Raw genomic sequence first — 20,701 nt, 5'->3', positions numbered from 1 at the left:
ATCATGTGTTAACAATAGTCCTCTTCACAAAATGCTTATTAGAATCTCATGTGCACAAATTCACATACGTGACTTGAAAAGCTTTTCACCAATTCGTGAAGTACCACCACCTTCCAAAATGGACACTCACCAGAGCCAAGGAAAAATTGCGCCTTTGGTTTATACTGGATTAACCATGCCACTCTAATAGGTATATTGGCGATTCCCCCAAAGAAGCTTCCTGATGATGCATGATTGGATGCGAAACACACAGAGGCTTCTGGGTAAGCGCCAACGTCACTCCCTGCCCCAACCAGTACCAGATAGAGGCTTGGACTGCACGCCGATCCTGGGAGATGGAACAGTGCATGCAAGGTGCCAAAAACACACTGCTGTCTAAATGCACCGGACTTGTGAGTGGATATACTATATTTTTACTCTATTGATTTAATACATTTTAAAAATATGTTGCACAATGATGGATGTCTGCTTTTCATGAGATAAAGAGACTAATGTGAAGGAGTAAGGAGTAACCAGTGGCAACTAATTTGGAGTCTCAGATATATCCATTAGAGTGAAGTGGTTAACCCAGTATAAACCAAAGGCGCAATTTTTCCTTGGCTCTGGTGAGTGTCCATTTTGGAAAGTGGTGAAAAGTTTTTCAAGTCAGGGATGTGAATTTGTGCACAGGGGATTCGGATAAACATTTTGTGAAGAGGGCTATTGGGACTATTGTTAACACATGATTTTTATTTTTGTTTTTTTATTTTTCATTATTTTGAGTTTTGATGAACGAATTAGCAATTTTTTTCTTCATGAATCACAACTAAAACTGTTCACGTGGTAAGGTCAATATCACTCTTTAGGGTCAACGCAGTTAAACTCTTCATCACAATACTACCTACCTCACAGCATTGGTGGGGGATTCACAACTGCAGCAGATCTGATATTAAAAAAAATAGAATTTTTGTATTCACCGTAAAATCCTTTTCTCTGTAATTCACCGACCGACAGCTCCTTTCTGTAACAAAATGGGTTGTCAGCCCTATCACTGGAGATACTAGGCAAGTTGTAATACAACACTTCAGAACTTTTAGTTCCACCCATGGGGCGGTCCTTAGGCTACAACCCACAGCCTGTTCAGGCAGAACTCAGTACGTCAACAAGCAGTATAACGTAGAGAAAAAAAGGAGGGGCGGGTGCCGTGTCGGTCAGTGAATTACAGAGAAAAGGATTTTACGGCAAAAAATCCTATTTTCTCTTATATTCACCGACTGCCACAGCTCCTCTCTGTAACCAAATGGGACGTCCCAAGCAGTGCCAAACGAGGGTGGGAAAAACAGCATAAAAACTTCATCCACCATGGCAAGTGGGAACTAGCGAAAATAAACCCACAAAAAAAAGTGTGTGAAAAACCACCGCCATATGACCGGGTATCCTCAACAGGAGGGATCCCCAAGATCGCAACCATATGCGGAAGTAATGCAACAGTGCATTAACCTAACAGAACTGCGTTTTTATAAAAAAAACAGGAAAAAAAATACAGATTGCATATTTAATTGCAACTCAACGGCCACCTGCACAACTTTGCGACCAAAACAGGCATCAGCTGATGCACTGACGTCTACCTTGTAGAACTTGGTAAACGTATGGACAGACGACCAGGTCGCCGCCTTACACACCTGAGCGTCCGACTCTTGGTGTCGGAAGGCCCAAGACATTCTGATTGCCCTTGCAGAGTGGGCTGTGACCGGAAAAAGGGGCACCTGCCCCTTCAAGGCGTAGGCTTGTACTACAATCTGTCTGATCCACCTGGAAATGGTGGCCGACGAGACCACCATACCCTTCTTTGGACCAGCCACTGAAACAAAACAGTGAGTCTGACTTCCGAAAGGGAGCCGTGGCAGACAAATACACCTTCAGAGCCCTAACCACGTTGAGTGCGTGAAGGGCCACCTCTTTGGGGTGCTTCGGCTCAGGACACAACGATGGTAATACAATGTCCTCATTGATATGAAAAGCCGAGACCACCTTCGGTAGAAAGGACGGTTGCAGACACAACACCACCTTATCCCTGTGGATGACCAGATAAGGTCGACTTGCAAGACAAGGCTACCAGTTCCGAAACCCTCCTGGCCGATGTGATGGTCACTAGAAAGACCACTTTCTGGGAAAGAGTCAACAGGGGAATCCCCCTGATATTTTCAAACGGCGGTTTTTGAAGCGCAGACAACACCAGGTTCAAATCCCATGGGGGTAATGGTGGACGCGCCAGAGGGACTACATGTTATACCGCCTGAACGAAGGTACTCACTAAGCGATGCCAGGGGTCGTTGAAAAAAAAAAAAAAAAAAGAGACAGCCAAAGCTGAAATTTGCCCTTTGATGGTGCTTAATGGCAATCTCTGGTCAACTCCTTGCTGGAGAAACAGCAGGATCCTGGATATGGAAAAGGAGCGCAGATGCCATCCGTTCTACTCACACATGGAGATGTAGGCCTTCCAGGTACGATGGTATCTCTTCCGAGAAGATTTCCTCGCCCTCAACATAGTTGGGATCACCGAGTCCGACAGACCCTGGTACCTCAACACCTGGCTCTCAATAGCCATACCATTAAAGCCAGCAATGGTAAAACAGGATGAAAGATTGGACCTTGAGATAGGAGGTCCTCTCGCAATGGCAGTCGCTAGGGAGCGTCTGCCACCAGACGCACCAGGTCCGCGTACCAGGCCCGCTGAGACCAATCTGGGGCAACCAGGATTACTGGAATCTCCTCGGCTTCCACTCTGCGAAGCAGACGTGGCAACAGTTTCAGTGGAGGAAAGACGTAGCTCAGCTGGTACTGATCCCACTGAGCCACCAGCGCGTCTGACGAGTCTGCCCACGGATCTCTTGTCCTGGGCACAAATCTTATCACCTTCCGATTGAGACGGGAGGCCAATAGATCCACATCTGGTGTTCCCCACTTCAGGCACAGCTGCCTGAATATCTCCGGATGCAATGCCCATTCTCCTGGGTCCAGCATCTGCCGCCTCTGATAGTCCACCTGACAATTTTCCACCCCTGGGATGTAAATGGCGGACAAGGCCAGTACGTGTCGCTCTGCCCACCGAAATATGCGAGCGACCTCCGGAGCAGCGGTTGAGCTTCTTGTTCCCCCCCTTGGTGATTTATGTACGCCACAGCCGTGGCGTTGTCCGACTGTATCCTGATCGGACACCCTAGAAGACTCAACGACCATGTGTGGAGGCACAGCCTGATAGCTCTCAATTCGAGCAGATTGATTGGCAACTTTGTTTCTCCCGTCGACCAGAGGCCCTGAGCCGACAAAATCCCCATCACTCCATCCCAGCCGGTTAGACTGGCGTCCGTAGTGATCACCGTCCATTTCAGAGGAAGGAACGATTTTCCGGACTGAATCACCGGGGACCTCAACCACCAGATCAGAGAGTCCCTGACTGGCTGGCTCACCTGGATCTGTCGATCCAGGGACAACTGAGATTTGTCCCATTTCAACAAGATCTCCTTCTGCAGGACTCTGGTGTGGAACTGGGCATAAGGTACTGCCTCGAAGGAGGCTACCATGAGTCCCATTACTCGCATGCAAAAGCAGAGCGACGACCACTTGCGGTACTACAGTAGTTTGACCGCAGATCTGAGAGTCTGCAGTTTGTCTGAAGGGAGAAAAACTCTTGCTTCCCTGGAGTCCAATAGCAAACCTAGGTATTCCATGATGCTGGGTCGGCACAATCACCGACTTCTTTAGGTTCAACAGCCACCCAAATTCTTGCAGGGTCTGCATGGTGATCGCCACATCCTCCTCTAATTCTGAGGCGGAAGATGCTCTCAGGAGATCGTCCAGGTAGCCCATGATCGCGATCCTGCGTTGTCGCAGCAACGCCAATACTAGAGCCAGTACCTTGGTAAAGACTCGGGGGGCTGATGCCAGGCCAAAGGGAAGAGCCACAAATTGGTAATGGGCTTCCCCGACTGCCAAACGCAGACATTTTTGATGCCGAAGGCATATGGGTATGTGCAGGTACGCATCCTGGATGTCAGGGAGTCCCCTTGATTGAGTGCAGCGACTACTGAGCGAACTGATTCCATTCTGAACCTCTGCACTTTTACAAAGTGATTTAGGGATTTAAAGTCCAAGATCGGACGTACCCCTTCCTTCTTGGGAACCACAAACAGATTTGAGTAGAATTCCTGGAAGCGTTCCGATTCCGGAACTGGTAAATCACCCCCTGATTCAGCAAGTCCCTTACCGTCCCCAACAGGGCCTCCCGGCGAACCAGGGATACGGGTATGCTGGATGAGAAAAATCTGTTTGGCGGCCGAGATAAACTATCTTGTAGCCTGTGGAAATCAGATCGCAGACCCATTGGTCGGATAACCGGGAGGACCACCCGGCTGCAAACTCCCGAAGGGGACCCCCCACCCGAGACATGGGTGGGGGCAAACCTTCATGTGGTAGCACTTTTGTTCGCAGGCTTATTAGGCTTGCGGTTCCAGGGACGCTTTTGAACATCCAAGTGTGGCCTGTGGTGCTGGGGACGTTTTGTCGAAGCACAGGGCAGACGAAAAAGTCACTTGTGAGCGGAAAAAGAGGGCGGCGTGGCTCCTTAGCCTTCCTGACCTGTGGGAGTAGAGTACTCTTACCACCAGTGGCATTTTTAATAATGTCATCCAACAAGGCTCCAAAGAGCCGGTCGCCAAGGAAGGGAAGATCCGTCAGGGTTTTCTTGGATGCCTGGTCAGCAGACCAGCATTTTAACCAAATCAGGCACCTCAGCACCACAGCCGACACCGAAGCCCTGGATAGCAGAGGGAGAGTATCCAGGACCGTGTCAAATGTACTTAAGGCCTTGCACTAGTTGGTCTGCCACGCAGACAGGGGAGGCCTGTTGCTCTCCCAATTCACAGTGCGAAACTTAACCCACTCAGTCAGTGTCTGTGACACCAGTGCGGATGCCAGTACAGGTCGCACGGCTGACTCCACAACCGTAAACAAGGAATGAGCCACCGCCTCGGCCTTCCTATATGTAGGATACTTGAATGCAGGAGTCCCCTCAATCCGGGATCGTATTTACTTTATTTAACATGGATACTGGGGGGTCCATGACCGGAGGAGCCGACCACTTCTTGAGAAGGCTTTCCTCAAAGGGGTAACGCACTGCCATGTATTTGGGGACCGAAAAGGTCCGTTGCGGGCGACCCCATTTCTTTTAAATTAACTTATCAAAATAAGTCAGATACGGGAACACCTTAGGTGAACATGCTGGCTTGCGGGACCCAAAAGGGACCTGTACATCAGCAGAGGGATCCACTGGCTTCTGAATCTTCAGGGTATCATGCACAGCTGTGATAAGTGCTCCAACTAGCGCTTTATCGTGCACGGACCCAGACTTGTCCTCACGGTCCTGGTCAGCGTCATCTGACAAGACAGAGCAGGGGTCATCGGCCTCAGCAGTACCCGAGTCTGCGTCAGAGCTCTCCCCAGAGGAGGGGGGGGGGGCAGGGGCCTCTTTTTAGCACCTTTCTTCCCACGCACCGCCTCTATCTTGGCAACGAACGAATTGAGGGCCGCCGTAAGGGTGTCCATAGGTACTGCGCAGTCCGCAGGTGCCCCCGAATCGACCTCCCAGGGAATGCCCAGCTGCTCCACCCTGCCAGGCAGGGAGAGCTGTACTTACCAGTCCTGAAGCTGGGAGACATTCCAGCTCCTGATCAGTACAGGGAAGACTACTGGCCTCGGCATACTGTGACGCAAGACATCAGTAGCCCGGCCATATGTACGCCCCGGAGTATAAACCTCACAGACCACCTCTGGAGCTGAGGCATGTCGTGGCCTGCCGAGCCTTAGCTGCCACCTGCACACGCTCGCTGGCCGGACTGGGTAGACTACAAGGATAAGTGAACCAGCCTGTCACCCAGCCGTCTGTTGATAGAAGATCACAGGATCATTCATCTTGCGCAAAAAGCCAGGCTTCTGCATCAAAAAAAAAAACACAGACCTATGGGCCCACAGGGTTCCTAGGTCCATCTCCTTCACTAGGCAAGAAAAAAACCGAGTTCTGCCTGAGCATGCTGTGAGTTGTAGCCTAGGGACCGCCCCATGGGCAGAACTAAAAGTTCTGAAGTGTTGTATTACAACTTGCCTAGTATTACAGTGATAGGGCTAACAACCCATTTGGTTACAGAGAGGAGCTGTGTCGGTCGGTGAATATAAGAGAAAGATACAGTTATGTATTTTATATATATATATAGTTCATGTGCGGGCAAAGGCAGGCGTCCCAATTAAATTCATGAATTTTCCTCAAAATTCTACAAATACCCCAAAATGACAAGATGAAAGACGTTTGTTTGAAATGTTTGCAAATGTATTAAAAATATATATATATAAAAAAATAAAAAAATAAAATCACACGTACACAAGTATTCACAGTTGCCATGACACTCAAAATTGAGCTCAGGTGAATCCTGTTTCCACTGATCATCCTTGAGATGTTTGTACAATTGATTGGAGTCCACCTGTGATAAATTCAGTTGATTGGACATGATATATAAGGTCCCACAGTTAACAATGCATGTCAGAGCACAAACCAAGCCATGAAGTCCAAGGAATTGTCTGTAGACCTCGGAGACAGGATTGTATCGAGCATAGATCTGGGGAAGGGTACAGAAAAATGTCTGCAGCATTAATGTTCCCAATAAGCGCAGTGGCCTCCATCATCCGTAAATGGAAGAAATTTGGAACTACCAGGACTCTTCCTAGAGCGAGCCGCTGAGCCAAACTGAGCAATCGGGAGAAAAGTGCCTTAATCAGGGAGGTGACCAAGAACCCGATGGTCACTGACAGAGCTCCAGCATTTTTCTGTGGCGAGAGGAGAACCTTCCGTAAGAACATCAATCTCTGCAGCACTCCACCAATCAGGTCTGCATGGTAGAGTGGCCAGACGGAAGCCACTCCTCAGTAAAAGACATATGACAGCCTGCCTGGAGTTTGCCGAACTGCGCCTGAAGGACTCAAACCATATAAAACAAAATTCTCTGGTCGGAAGAAAAAAAAAGATCGAAGGCTCATGTCTGGAGAAACCAGGCACCACTCATCACCTGGCCAATACCATCCCTACAGTGAAGCATGGTGGTGGCAGTGTCAAGCTGTGGGGATATTTTTTAGCATCAGGAACTGGGAGACTAGTCAGGTTTGAGGGAAAGATGAATGTAGCAATGTACAGGGACATCCTGATGAAAACCTGCTCCAGGGCGCTCTGGACTTCAGACTGGGGCGAAGGTTCATCTTCCAACAAGACAATGACCCCAAGCACACAGCCAAGATAACAAAGCAGTGGCTAGGGGACAACTCTGTGAATGTCCTTGAGTGACCCAGCCAGACCCCACACTTGAACCTGATTGAACATCTCTGGAGAGATCTGAAAATGGCTGTGCCCCAATGCTCCCATTCCTGATGGAGCTTGAGAGGTCCTGTAATGAAGAATGGGAGAAACTGCTCAATAATTGATGCTACAAGCTTGCCACACCTTACTCAAAAAGACCTGAGGCTGTAATTGGTGCCAAAAGGTGGTTCAACAAAGGTAAAGGCTGTGAATACTTCTGTACACGTGATTATTTTCCTTATTTATTTTTTAATACATTTGCAAAGGATTTACTTCCTTTCACATTGTCATTATAAACAAGAAGAATTTTGAGGAAAATAATTGAATCCATTTTGGAATAAAGCTGTAACATAACAAAAATGTGGAAAAAGCAAAATGAATACTTTCCGGATGCACTGTACATACACCTTTACAAAAGGCCACTTCCTAGCTTGTCTCCACTTTATGACATCACCCAAGTTCGGCCCAACATGTTCACCAATCACGCGACTTCTTGTGTGACAGCTTACTCCCTTATAGAATTCATTAGTATGGGTTATATAAGGAAGATGTATCCCAAGCTGGCCTACAGTATTTTTTTTTCTTTACCAACGGCCAATCCTCCTGTAGGTAGCAGTATAGACCGGGCCAACGCTAGTAAAAGAGCTGGAAGAAGAAATCGGAGGGCTGGCAAGAAGAACCGAAGAGCAGGACAAGACCCCCGAAGTCGGAAGAAGACCCCCGGACGGGGGCGGTGATAAAAGAGAAAGCCGGGCTCCTCCGCTAGTAAAAGAACTAGCAAAAGAGCAGAAGATATCAGAGGAGTCTGGCGAGAAGACCCCCAAAGTCGGAAGAAGACCCCCGGAGCTGTCTAATTAGATACTTTAAAAACCTGTGTTGTGTTTTTTTTTATGTACACTTTATTTCACAAAGGGTAGGGGGCGGGAATCTGGGGGCCCCCTTATTAAAGGGGGCTCCAGTATTGTGATAAGCCCCCCGCCCGCAGACCCCGACAACCAATGGGCAGGGTTGTCGGGAAGAGGCCCTTGTCCTCATCAACACGGGGACAAGGTGCTTTGGCCCCCTTCCCCAAAGCACGCCCCCATGTTGAGGGTAAGCGGGCTGGTATGGCTCGGGGGGGGGGCTCGCTCATCCCCACCCCCTTTCATGACCGGCCGGGCTGCGTGCTCGGATGAGGGTCTGCTATGGACTTTGGGGGGACCCCCACGCCGCTTTTTCTGCATAGGGGTTCCCCTTTAAATCCATACCAGGTGATGGGGCTCGCAAGGTGTCAATCTCACCAATGGAGGCGGCGACATTCACTTCCTTCGCTAGCTCCATCTACCTGGAGCCACGTTCAAAATGAACAGACTTTACTCCGTGTGTGGGCAAGTCCGTTCATTTCAAAAGTCCGGCGGACTAGCACAAAGACGGGCGCATTTTGCGTCAAGACTTCTAAGTCCGCCGGACTTTTGGGAACAAAAAGTCCGCAGGAGCCCACACACGGGCGGATTGTCCGGCGGACTCTGGTCCACCAGACCAAGTCTGCCGGATAATCTGATCGTGTGCACGCAGCATAAGAGACATTGCCCAATTAGAGGAGGGTACAACAGTCAATGAACTGATCTTTTCAATTTCTTTCATGTAATCTTGGGAGCCCATTCATGATGATAGTTTTCTATCTAGTTGTCTGTTATCCACAAGTTCTGGCATAAAACAGGACTGTTGCAGTGTATGACACTTCTGGTGTAACGGGGACAAAATATAAGTAAATAATAAAAAGTAATTACTGAAAGTAAAGGCTGAACAATTTAAGTGTAGAGATTACTAACAGATGTCCATTGGCAACTGGTTATCTTTACAGCAGTGGTTCTCAAATCCTGTCCTCAGGACCCAATAACAAGCCAGATTTTTAAGTATTACCCTAGGGCAGTGATGGCGAACCTTGGCACCCCAGATGTTTTGGAACTACATTTCCCATGATGCTCTGGCACTCTGCGGTGTAGTGGAGCATCATGGGAAATGTAATTCCAAAACATCTGGGGTGCCAAGGTTCACCATCACTGCCCTAGGGAGATGCAGATTAGAATATTGCAATCACTGAGCAGCAAATTATATCATCTGTGATGTATTTCAATTATCTCGCAAACCTGGCCTGTTAGTGGGCCCTGATGACAGGATTTGAGAACCACTGATTTAAGGCTTTAGAGCAGAGATATGCAATTAGCTGACCTCCAGCTGTTGTAAAACTACAAGTCCCGTCATGCCTCTGCCTCTAGGTGTCAAGCTTGTGGCTGTCAGAGTCTTGCTATGCCTCATGGGACTTGTAGTTCTGCAACAGCTTGCATATCCGAGCTTTAGAGTATCATATTTTATAGTTCAGCCTGTGGTACCAGGTTACACCTGCAGGTGTCAGAGCAAGTAAAATGTCAAATGACATCTCTCTTTCACAGTGAAAATAGGAAAACAGAAGTAAGAATACTGTACATGGACGAGTCCAATTTTCTTATACCAAAGAAACATCTATAAACAAATAAATTTTACATTTTACATGAATTAAGTCAGAAAGCAGAGATTCCATTGTAAAACAGAACATTATATGCCAATTTTATTTTGATCACACAGTTATTAGAATTTACCTTTGTAAATGTGTTATTAACATGATAAGTTTTTCATCCCTGTTACCCTATTGTTTATGCCAATTTTAAGCTGGAAGTGCAAAAACAAAAAAACTGTTTTGCACCAGGCTTGTATGGAGTTAACTGAGCAGATTCACTGTGGAATATTCTTTTAATATTTCAAGAACAAGCAGCCTAATAATAATTATTTCGACTTTGCTTTACAGACAACTTAAGTGCATGGTAATTACAGCACTGCTGCTTTCTACCCCAGTGAGCATGCATAGTAATTACTAGGGAAACAAGCAGAAAATGCTGCTGTCCAAACTACACCACTCTTTTTTCTGCCTAGCTAAAAATAATAACAATCAACATAAACTGTAGTAAAAATAATGACAATGTGAAGTGTAGCAGTTGAGCTTTGTCTGTGAGCAGATTTACATACTTTGAGTGTGCAGTCATAGGAACAGGTGGCCAGCAGGGAAGGGGAGTTTCCATTGGTGAATTGGCAGCATGTGACCTGCTCTGAGTGCTCCACATACTCCCTTATGAGCGTCCCAGTCAATGCGTTCCAAATCTAAATGAAATAGAAAAAAACTATAGTACTAATTGTTTTGACTTCAGGCACTTGAATAATATCAAAGGTCTAGCTAATGCAAGTCAATTTTAGGCAGTTATATGCTCCAGATGACAGGGTGTTTACATATACATTATTAGCCATAAAGCAACGTGACATAGTATCAGAATAATTCAGGCATTACAGGCATTAGCGTATGCTCTCTCTTTATTATGGTCATACCTTAAAAAAAAAAAAAAAAGTTAAAAATTAAAGATTGCATATTAAAGTGATGGGCCAGCAAAGAAAAAAATAAATAAAAGTCAGCAGCTACAAACACTGTAGCTGCTGACTTTTAATAAGCACTTACCTTTCTAGGGTGCCTGTGATGTCGGTCACCCGAGGCCGACCCGTCCCTCGATTCTTGGGCCATGGCGCAGCCATTCAATGTAAGGGAAACAGGCAGTATAGTCTTGCAGCTTCACTGCCTGTTTCCTATTGCGCATGCGTAAGTCGTGCAGCACTTTGTGAATGGGGCATGCTGTGTTGTGGGACACACACAGTTCCCACAACACACCGCGCCCCATTCACCAGAAGACAATGCGAAGGGGAGAAGACCGAAGATCACAGTGGAATAGGAAGAGGCAGATTAGGACGATCTGCCTAGCAACAGCCATTTCTGGTAAGTGAAAAAATTTTTTTTGTTTTTGGAGCCTTTTTATGCATTTTTTTTTTTTTTTTTTTTTTTTTAAGTGTGGACCTCCCCTTTAAAGTGGCACCAAAGTCCTGTTTTTTTTGTTTAAAAATAACAAAACAGGTTATACTTACCTGCTCTGTGCAGTGGTTTTGCAAAGAGCAACCCAGATCCTCCTCTTCTCACGTCCCTAGCTGGAGCTCCTGGCCCCTCCCTCTTCCTTGACTACCTCTTACACTTTTGTGAGACATTGATGGGCACTGTAGTGGCATGGATGAGCATGAATGAGGATGGCCGAGTATTGCTGGGTATGGCCAAGCATGACTAGGTATGGCCGAGTATGGTTGGGTATGGATGGGTATGGACCCGGCAGTCATGGATACCCCAGCGTGTGTGCCCCAGGGGGCGCGATTCTGTGAGGATGTCGTAGTACAAGGTTGAGGGATTATCAGCATTCAGACTTCATAAAAATTGCAACAAGAAATGTAAGGGTGCAATAAGAACGGCTAAGATAAAACATGAAAGACACCATAGCGGAGGAGAGCAAAAAAAAATAAAATCCTAAGAAATTTTTTAAATATGTAAATGGTAAAAAGGGGAGGACAGACCATATTGGCCCCATGAAGAATGAGGAAGGACATCTGGTTACAAAGGATGGGGAGATGGCGAAGGAATTGCATTTATTCTTCTGCTCAGTCTTCACGAGGGAATTGGGGGGCTTCAGTAACCAAAACTGCAGTGTTTATCCTCAAGACACATCACAGGAAGCACCTCCATGGTAAACAGAGGACAGAATTAAAATTAGACTTGGGAAACTTAACATTAATAAATCACCTGGACCAGATGGCTTGCACCCGAGGGTACTTAGGGAACTCAGTCAAGTAATTGCCAGACCATTGTTCCTAATTTTTACTGACAGTCTACTGACTGGAATGGTACCAGCTGATTGGGGAAAAGCCAATGTAGCATCAATATTTCAAAAGGGCCCAAAATACATCCCGGGGAATTACAGACCAGTTAGCCTAACATCAATAGTATGCAAACTCTTGGAGGGGATGATAATGGACTATATACAAGACTATATATGGTATAATTAGCAGTAATCAGCATGGATTCATGAAGAATCGTTCTTGCCAAACCAATCTACTAACCTTCTATGAGGAGGTGAGTTTCCAGCTAGACAAAGCAAGGCCCGTAGACGTGGTGTATCTGGATTTTGCAAAAGCATTTGACACAGTTCCCCATAAACTTTTACTGTACAAAATAAGGTCCATTGGCATGAACCATAGGGTGAATACATGGATTGAAAACTGGCTACAAGGGCGAGTTCAGAAGGTGGTGATAAATGGGGAGTGCTCGGAATGGTCAGGGGTGGGTAATGGGGTCCCACAGAGTTCTGTGCTGGGACCAATCCTATTTAATTTGTTCATAAACAACCTGGAGGATGGGGTAAACAATTCAATCTCTGCATTTGTGGACGATACTAAGCATGGCAATAACTTCTCTGCAGGATGTGGAAACCTTGCAAAAAGATCTGAGCAAAATTAATGGGGTGGGCAACTACATGGCAAATGAGGTTCAATGCAGAAAAATTTAAAATAATGCATTTGGGTGGCAAAAATAGGAATGCAATCTATACACTGTTTAACAAGACTCGCGGCCACTCATTAAAATTAGAAGAAAAGAGGTTTAACCTTAAACTAAGTAGAGGGCTCTTTATGGTAAGAGCGACAAGGATGTGGAATTCCCTTCCACAGGTGGTGGTCTATTAGATAAGCACCTGAACGACCGAAACATACAGGGATATACAATGTAATACTGACATATAATCACACACATAGGTTGGACTTTATGGACTTGTGTCTTTTTTTTTATGTAACTATGTAACCGTTTTGGGACTCCAGACCTGGAGCTCTAGAAAGCTCAACAAACGTACCCATCCACCTTGCAGATACTGGTAAAAAAACTGAAGTACTTCCAGTATGGGAGGGGTTATATAGGGGCGGACTACCTGTCTAAAGACTTTGCCTACCAGTGTCCATTCACCTGAAGATGCCGTATAACCCAGTAAGTAATGAATATTAGCCTAACTCTGTGTCCCCTGATGTATGATAAAGAAATTTTATTTCTAAACCACGATATACTGTAGATTTTAAACAGAGATAGTGCTATATGCATTGGGTATGATGTGGGATTTCCAAAGTCTTCTTCCCTAAAATTATAAAAATAGTGTTGTTATGCATTTGCAAAGGCAAAAGACATGGAGATTTGGCAGGCAACCATGTGGGCAGAAACCTAGACCCAAAAATAGATCTGGACTCATCTATAGCGTGATCTGAGTTTAGGACGATATACACAGATACAGTTCATGAGGATAGTGGATCACAGACATACAGACTTAACCTCCCTGGCAGTAGGATTATGTCGGATTTTAGGTGCTGAAAGCGGTACAATTATTTTGCATGGAAATTTGGCGTTTTATATTGTAGGCCTGCAATTCTTAGAAATAATTCACTTAAATCCATCCACATCAGAGTCTAATAGACATCCCGGGTATGAAAATTTGAAATATGAAATCATATATATATATATAATATATATATATATATATATATATATATATATATATATATATATATATATATATATATATATATATATATATATATATATATATATATATATATATATATATAATATATAATAATTAACAAATAATCAAATAATAATAAAAATGATTCAATAATGTAATCAAATCAAAAACACTGAAATTTGCTGAGTTGCAGAATTGTCGCTGTCATTACTTTTAGTGTTTGGTGACGAATTTCCCCACAAATTATTATCGCTCAATTCTGCGAGTGATTCTAATTTATTATCGCTGTTTTCTAGCTGGTCTATAACCACTTTTGATGTAAACTGAAATCTTTTGGTTGCTATGGACAATCTCCAGTTTCCTGGCATGAAGAACAGTATTTATAATATAAAACTGCATGCAGGACACTGGACAAACCACTAGGGACAAAGGGGATGTGTAATTATTTGATCCAGTACATACAGGATACAGTATACTGTGTTTTTTACTTTTTGAATTTGGCGCCGAACTCTGTCCCCGTGCATCGCAACGCTCGCAGGGAACGGAACTCGGCACTGTCACAGACCGAGCAAGACACAGCGGCTCGCAGGTCACAGTGCGGGGAGACATCGCAGGATCCAGGGGACAAGGTAGGTAACACCCTCCATCCAGCGATGTGATCCCGAGTCTGGCTCGGGGTTACCGCTTATGGCAATGAAATCTTACCCCGAGCCAGACTCGGGAATATCGGCAGGGAGGTTAAAAACTGTCTGAGTGTATCTTTTTACACAAACCAGATACTTTTAAAGTAGAACTATAAGCAAAAAACTTTTTTTTCCCATTTTGGATAGAGCAAGGGAAGGTTATATTCCCTGTTAGATTCTCCCCCCCATCATCTGTGTCCCATTGTGGAGATTTCTCTTCCTCTCCCAAATCCAAACAGGAAGTGTGAGGAAATCCCTGCAAATTAAAAAAGGGAATTTTGTGGGGACTCCCAGGTCACCAAAACTAGTGTACCCACTGGAAGATTTTCCTTTTTTACTTTTCTGGGGACCAATGTTAATTTTTAGTTTTAGCCATATTTTCGTCTTCTGGTTTTAAGTTTAGTGGTATTTTAGTCAATTAAAATCTCCAGTACATTTTAGTCGACTAAAATCAAATGGGTATAACTAAACTGTATTTATAGCATTTCTCTAGAATAGCCAAATTTATTATATACCTCTGGAGTAAAAATCTAACATGTTATTAATGGTATTAAGGTTTGAACATGCACTACAGACACGGATTTAGACATGATATACAGCGTCGTTATTAACCACTTGCTTACTGGGCACTTAAACACCCTTCCTGCCCAGACCAATTTTCAGCTTTCGGTGCTCTCACACTTTGAATGACAATTACTCAGTCATGCAACACTGTACCCAAATGAATTTTTTGTCCTTTTTTTTCCCACAAATAGAGCTTTCTCTTGGTGGTATTTGATCACCTCTGGGGTTTTTATTTTTTGCGCTATAAATGAAAAAAGACCGAAAATTTTGAAAAAAAACGCATATTTCTTTGTTTCTGTGACAGAATTATGCAAATTATTAATTTTTCTTCATAAATTTGGGCCACTATTTATACTGCTACATATCTTTGGTAAAAATAACCCAAATTAGTGGATATTATTTGGTCTTTGTGAAAGTTAGAGAGTCTACAAGCTGTGGTGCGATTCGCACAAAATTGATCACATCTGATGTACTGGTGGCCTATCTCGCTTCTTGTGACCCGAACAAGTCAGGAAAGTACAAATACCCCCCAAAAGACCCCCTTTTTGGAAAGTAGATATTCCAAGGTATTTAGTAAGAGGCATAGTGAGCTTTTTGATGTTGTCATTTTTTCCAACAATTCTTTGCAAAATTAAGAATTTTCATTTTTTTTTTTCTCCACAAAATTGTCATTGTAATAGGTTATTTCTCTCACATGGCATGTGTATACCACAAATGACACCCCCCAAAAAATTCTGCTACTCCTCTTGAGTATTATAATACCACATGTGTGGGACTTTTTCACAGCCTGGCCACATAGAGAGGCCCAACATGCAGGTAGCGCCATCATGTGTTCTAGGAACATAAATTACACATCTAACTTGTTGACTATTTATTACACTTTTGAAGCACCAGGACAATGACACGTGACACTGATGACAGATGGCACTGATACGTGGCACTGATGACACGTGGCACTGATGACAGATGGCACTAATATGTGGCACTAATATGTGGCACTGATGACACGTGGCACTTATACGTGGCACTTATACGTGGCACCGATGACAGATGGCACTAATGCGTGGCACTAATACGTGCCACCGATGACAGATGGCACTAATACATGGCACCGATGACGTGTAACACTGATGACAGATGGCACTGATAAGTGGCATTGATGACACGTGACACTGACAACAGATGGCACGTGACACTGACAGGTGGCACTGATGACAAATGGCACTGATACGTGGCACTGATGACAGATGGCACTATGTGGCACTGATGACACGTGGCACTATGTGGCACTGATGACACGTGGCACTGGGGGCAGGTGGCACTGGGGCAGGATGGCACTGCTGGGGGAGGATGGTTTTTTTTTTTTTTTTTTTTTTTTTTTAAATCAAAGGAAAGCAGAACTCTGCTGTGAGGAGGGAGAGCGGCGCTGAGAGATGATCTCATGTTTACACATGAGATCATCTCCTATTGGACACGCCGATCGCGCTGTAAACGGCCGCTGTGATTGGCCGTTTACAGCGATCTGTGTTTGCCTGTCCCCGGGGGACACGGCGAATACAGAACTTCCGCGGCGGCGCGCATTGCGGAAGTAAACATTAGGACGTCCAGGGACGGCCTCCCGGACGAACGTGCCTGGTCTATGGCCGTCATTCGGCTATAGGGCGGGCGCGAGGTGGTTAATAAAACCAAGTTTCCACCAAGTAAACAAATATTGCTTTTTGACAAAACAAAAGTGAAACGTCCCTGTACCATGTGATTAGCTGTAGCCACAGATCACTAGTAAATCGCAGCTGTTATGAATGTAACCCATTCATGACAACTCAAAACACTGATCATCATTGTAACTGCAAAGGGTATTTAAAAAAAAAAAAAAACAAGAGCAAACCAAGTAGTACAGTGTTGCTGATCCTTTGGGGGTAATTTGTACTGTAATGGCATTTTAAAGACACTCAAAAAATTAGATAGGCTGTCAGTACATCAGGATTGATTCATTTTCAGACAGACAGACAGACACACACACACACACACACACACACACACACCATAGTTTGCAGATGCTAGAACTTTCACATTAACAATATATACTTACAGTATTGGGATTTTGTTGTACAAAAGACAAACCAGAATACATTTTTGCCTAAATTTATGAAGAAATTTGATTATATTGGATAGGTTTTATAACAGACGGTAGAAAATTGTTTCCCCCCCCCCCCCAAGTCAGTTTTTCAGGACAGCCACCGTAGAGAGACCCTGGCTCCTCCCCTCTTAGGAAACACTGCCTTCAATTTCACAATTTAAGTCTCATCCTTTATGGTGTTTCCTCCGGTGGGGAGACACCGCTAAGGAACCTTAGCTAAACAGTCGGGGAGGCTGAGGCTATGTTACCTAGAGTGGAGGAGACAGTGGTCTCTCTGACTCCGCTCGGCACTCCAATCATCTGACTCCACTCGGCAGTCCGGTCGGCTAGGGAGCTGAACGTTACTACTGACAGTTTTCCGCGCACTCCAAGCTTCGCTTGGGGAAGCCAGAAGCTTGGTGAGGTCCGCCCGTTCGTTCTCCCAGTGGGGCGCTACAGCAGGATGTCTTAGGTCCCCTTGTGTTTGCAGTCGGCATGGAGCTGGAGGCCGGACCGGATGACGGCATTTCTGGTGGGGGACGACATCTTCGCTAGATCCACGTCTTCTGGTTCCAGACGCGGTTCGTGCAGCCTCTCTTTCTCTAAGCTGTACAGACAGCTGTCGGAGGCACATTCGTACCACGCTTCCTCAGCAGAAGAATATCTGAAGCAGAGGCTTAAAGAGCGGCTCCTGGGGACAACAGCACCAGCCACTCAAAGGTAAGGGGAACCCTGGGGAGGTGTTCCCTTACTTAGTAACCAGTAGCTCCACTGGTGTTTTTCCCCCTTGGTGGTCGGGGGGATGGGGAGTGTGTCTGGGACCCTGGTGGTGGTTGGTCCTGGGGGGGCACTTCCGGTGGTCCTCTAAGTAGCGCTGGTGTTTTTTTAAGCTTATGCTGCCCTCTTTTATATTTCTGTGTGTTTCAGAAAGCCACGAGCAAGTCCCCCCATGGTTCTAAGAAGAAATGTAGTGTATTGAGGGCTTAGTTAGGGAGCAGGCAGCAGAACAGGGTGCAGATCTGGCTGCATCTGTGAAGGAACTTTCTAGTACTTTCCACTCCTTCAAGATGCTTTTTTCGAGTTTCCAGTGGCCTCAGCCCCAGAGCACTGCTCCACCAGCGCATCAGAGTGTACCACCTAGCCCTATGGATGTTCCTCCTGCTAGTGGAGAGAATCCAGGGGGTTCCAGATGTCTTGATTGATGCCATCAAAAAGGAATAGCAGGATCCCAAAAGGAAACCGCTCTTTTCTTGTGTGTTAAAAAGAAGGCTTCCTTTTACGGAGAGGATGCTCTTGTCTGGAACAAATCTCCCAGGTTAGATGCTGCCTTTTCTCAGGTGTCCAGACATACCGATCTGGCCTTTGAGGACATGGGGGGTGCTTTCAGACCCTATGGATCGAAGGATGGATTCACTTTTGAAGAAAGCCTGGGACTCATCACGGGGAAATCTTAAGCCTGCCATGGCAGCCACAGTGGTGGCTCGTAATATGGAGTATTGGCTTACCCAGATTAAAGCACACATTGAAGCAGGAACGGCAAAGGAGACCATTTTATCCTCCTTTCCCATGCTACTTAAGGGGGTGGCGTACATTGCGGATGCTTCGGCAGAATCTGTGCGAATGTCTGCAAGGTCTACGGCCCTGACCAACTCAGCCAGGAGGGCCTTATGGCTGAAGACATGGCAGGGGGACAGTGCGTCCAAAATAAAACTCTGGGATCCCTTTCACAGGGGACTTGCTTTTTGGGCCAGGTCTTGAGGCCGTGTTAGATCACATGGCAGATAAGAAAAATGCCTTTCCCATTAAAAAGGAAGTATGGGGAGGTCTAAAAGAAAGGCTCGTCCTCAAAAAATTTGAAGCCCCTTAAACTGATCAGCAGAAGAAGAGTTGGGGGCTGAAGGGCAAAGGGTGTTGGGGGGGGGGGGTCGATTTTTCACACTCCTGAATAGCCCAAAATGTCCCAATGACAAGGTCATGGTGGGAGGAAGGTTGGGGGCCTTCCTTCCACAGTGGGAGATTATCACCTCCAATCAGTTTGTGTTGGGGATCATCAGAAGAGGTTACCAATCTGAATTTTCAGAGCCCCCCCCCCCCAAGACTCGTTACAGAGCTGCCAAAGTGTGCAGAAACATTCTCTGCTCTTCTTTCCGCTCTACAGGAGTTAGAGGAACAGGAGGTGGTGGTACGGGTCCCAGCAGGGGAGACAGGCAAAGGCTTCTATTCTCACAATCTTTGTGGTTCGCAAGCCTTCAGGAAAGTTCAGGCTCATCCTGAACCTGAAGCCTCTGAACGTCTCAGTCACCTACAGGAGGTTTTGGACCGATTCAGTTTACTCGGTGAAGGCACTTCCACCAAACTGTTTCATGGCATTGATAGATTTAAAAGATGCATATCTGCATATTCTCATCGCAGAGAGCCACCAGCGTTTCCTCAGATTGGCAGTAAAAACCTCCGTAGGGGTGCTACACCTCCAGTTCAAAGTACTTCCCTTTCGGCTATCCTCTCCCCCTCCCACCAAAGTGATGGTAGAAGTTCTGGCATTCCTGCGACTCAGAGGAATCTCGGTGATCGCGTATCTCGATGATCTTCTCCTGTTTGCCCCTTCTCCGGCGCAGTTGATTCTGGATCTGCAGGTAGCAAAAGACTTTTTAGCGAGCCTGGGGTGGCTTCTGAACCTGGAGAAGTCCAACTTAGTTCCATCACAAAGGGTCACTTTCCTGGGGTATGTGTTGGACTCAACAGAAAAAAAAAAAGGTCTTCTTTCTCTTGGTGAAAATCCAAAAGGTAGACAAAAAGCATTGCCGTTTCTCCAGGGCAGCCGTCAGGTCTCAGTGAGGAAGGTCATGTCGGCCTTGGGCTTGCTGACATCCACGCTCCCAGCAGTTCAGTGGGCGGGGTTACATTTCTGTCCTCTGTAACTATTCATTTTGAGGGTTTGGGACCACAGCCAGGGGTCTTTTGACTATCTGGTTTCGGTTCCAACTCAGGTCAAGGGGTCCCTTTGGTGGTGGAGAAAGGGGGCAAATTTGTCACAAGGTCTGGAGTGGGTTTTACCAGTATCCAGGGTTGTTACAACTGATGCGAACGGCTCAGACTGGGGTGCGCACCTAGACTCCCGATTGGTACAAGGTACCTTTGAGAGGAGGGAGCCAAAAAGATCCTCGAATTGGAGGGAGTTGAGAGCAGTAGATCTGGCATTCAGGGCCTTTCAGAGGGAACTTCAGGGACATCATGTGCGTGTCTGGTCGGACAATTCCTCTGTAGTGGCTTACGTCAACAGGCAGGGGGGCACCAGGAGCGGATACTTATGGGCCCTAGCAAAAGCCATCCTCAGATGGGCCGAAACAAATGTCCTATTCCTTTCAGCGATACATTTGAAGGGGGAGCAAAATCAGGTAGCAGATTTCCTCAGCAGGAGAACGCTGAGAGAAGGCAACTGGGTTTTCGGAGGCAGGAGAGGGGCTCCCCCTCCCGCCGCTTACCGACCCCGTCGGCAGCTGCGGAGGCGATAAGATCTTTA

At 45.9% G+C, this 20,701-nt stretch overlaps 1 protein-coding gene across 2 annotated transcripts in view; it reads right to left on the bottom strand.

The window, feature by feature from the left end:
* Positions 1-20,701, bottom strand: part of APAF1 (apoptotic peptidase activating factor 1) — a 175,986-nt gene that overhangs the window by 64,594 nt on the left and 90,691 nt on the right. For both annotated transcript variants that reach the window (XM_077472319.1, XM_077472318.1), the window contains exon 15: positions 10,421-10,552. In XM_077472319.1, coding sequence (XP_077328445.1) covers positions 10,421-10,552 — 132 coding nt within the window. The remainder of the gene's footprint in view (positions 1-10,420; positions 10,553-20,701) is intronic.

Source organism: Lithobates pipiens, unplaced genomic scaffold (genome assembly GCF_037356315.1).
Source record: "Lithobates pipiens isolate NorthernLeopardFrog02 unplaced genomic scaffold, aLitPip1_a1.2 Scaffold_8, whole genome shotgun sequence".
Lineage (NCBI taxonomy): Eukaryota > Metazoa > Chordata > Amphibia > Anura > Ranidae > Lithobates > Lithobates pipiens.
Note: the sequence above shows the minus strand (reverse complement) of the source record. Positions and strands in the feature narration are given on the sequence as shown.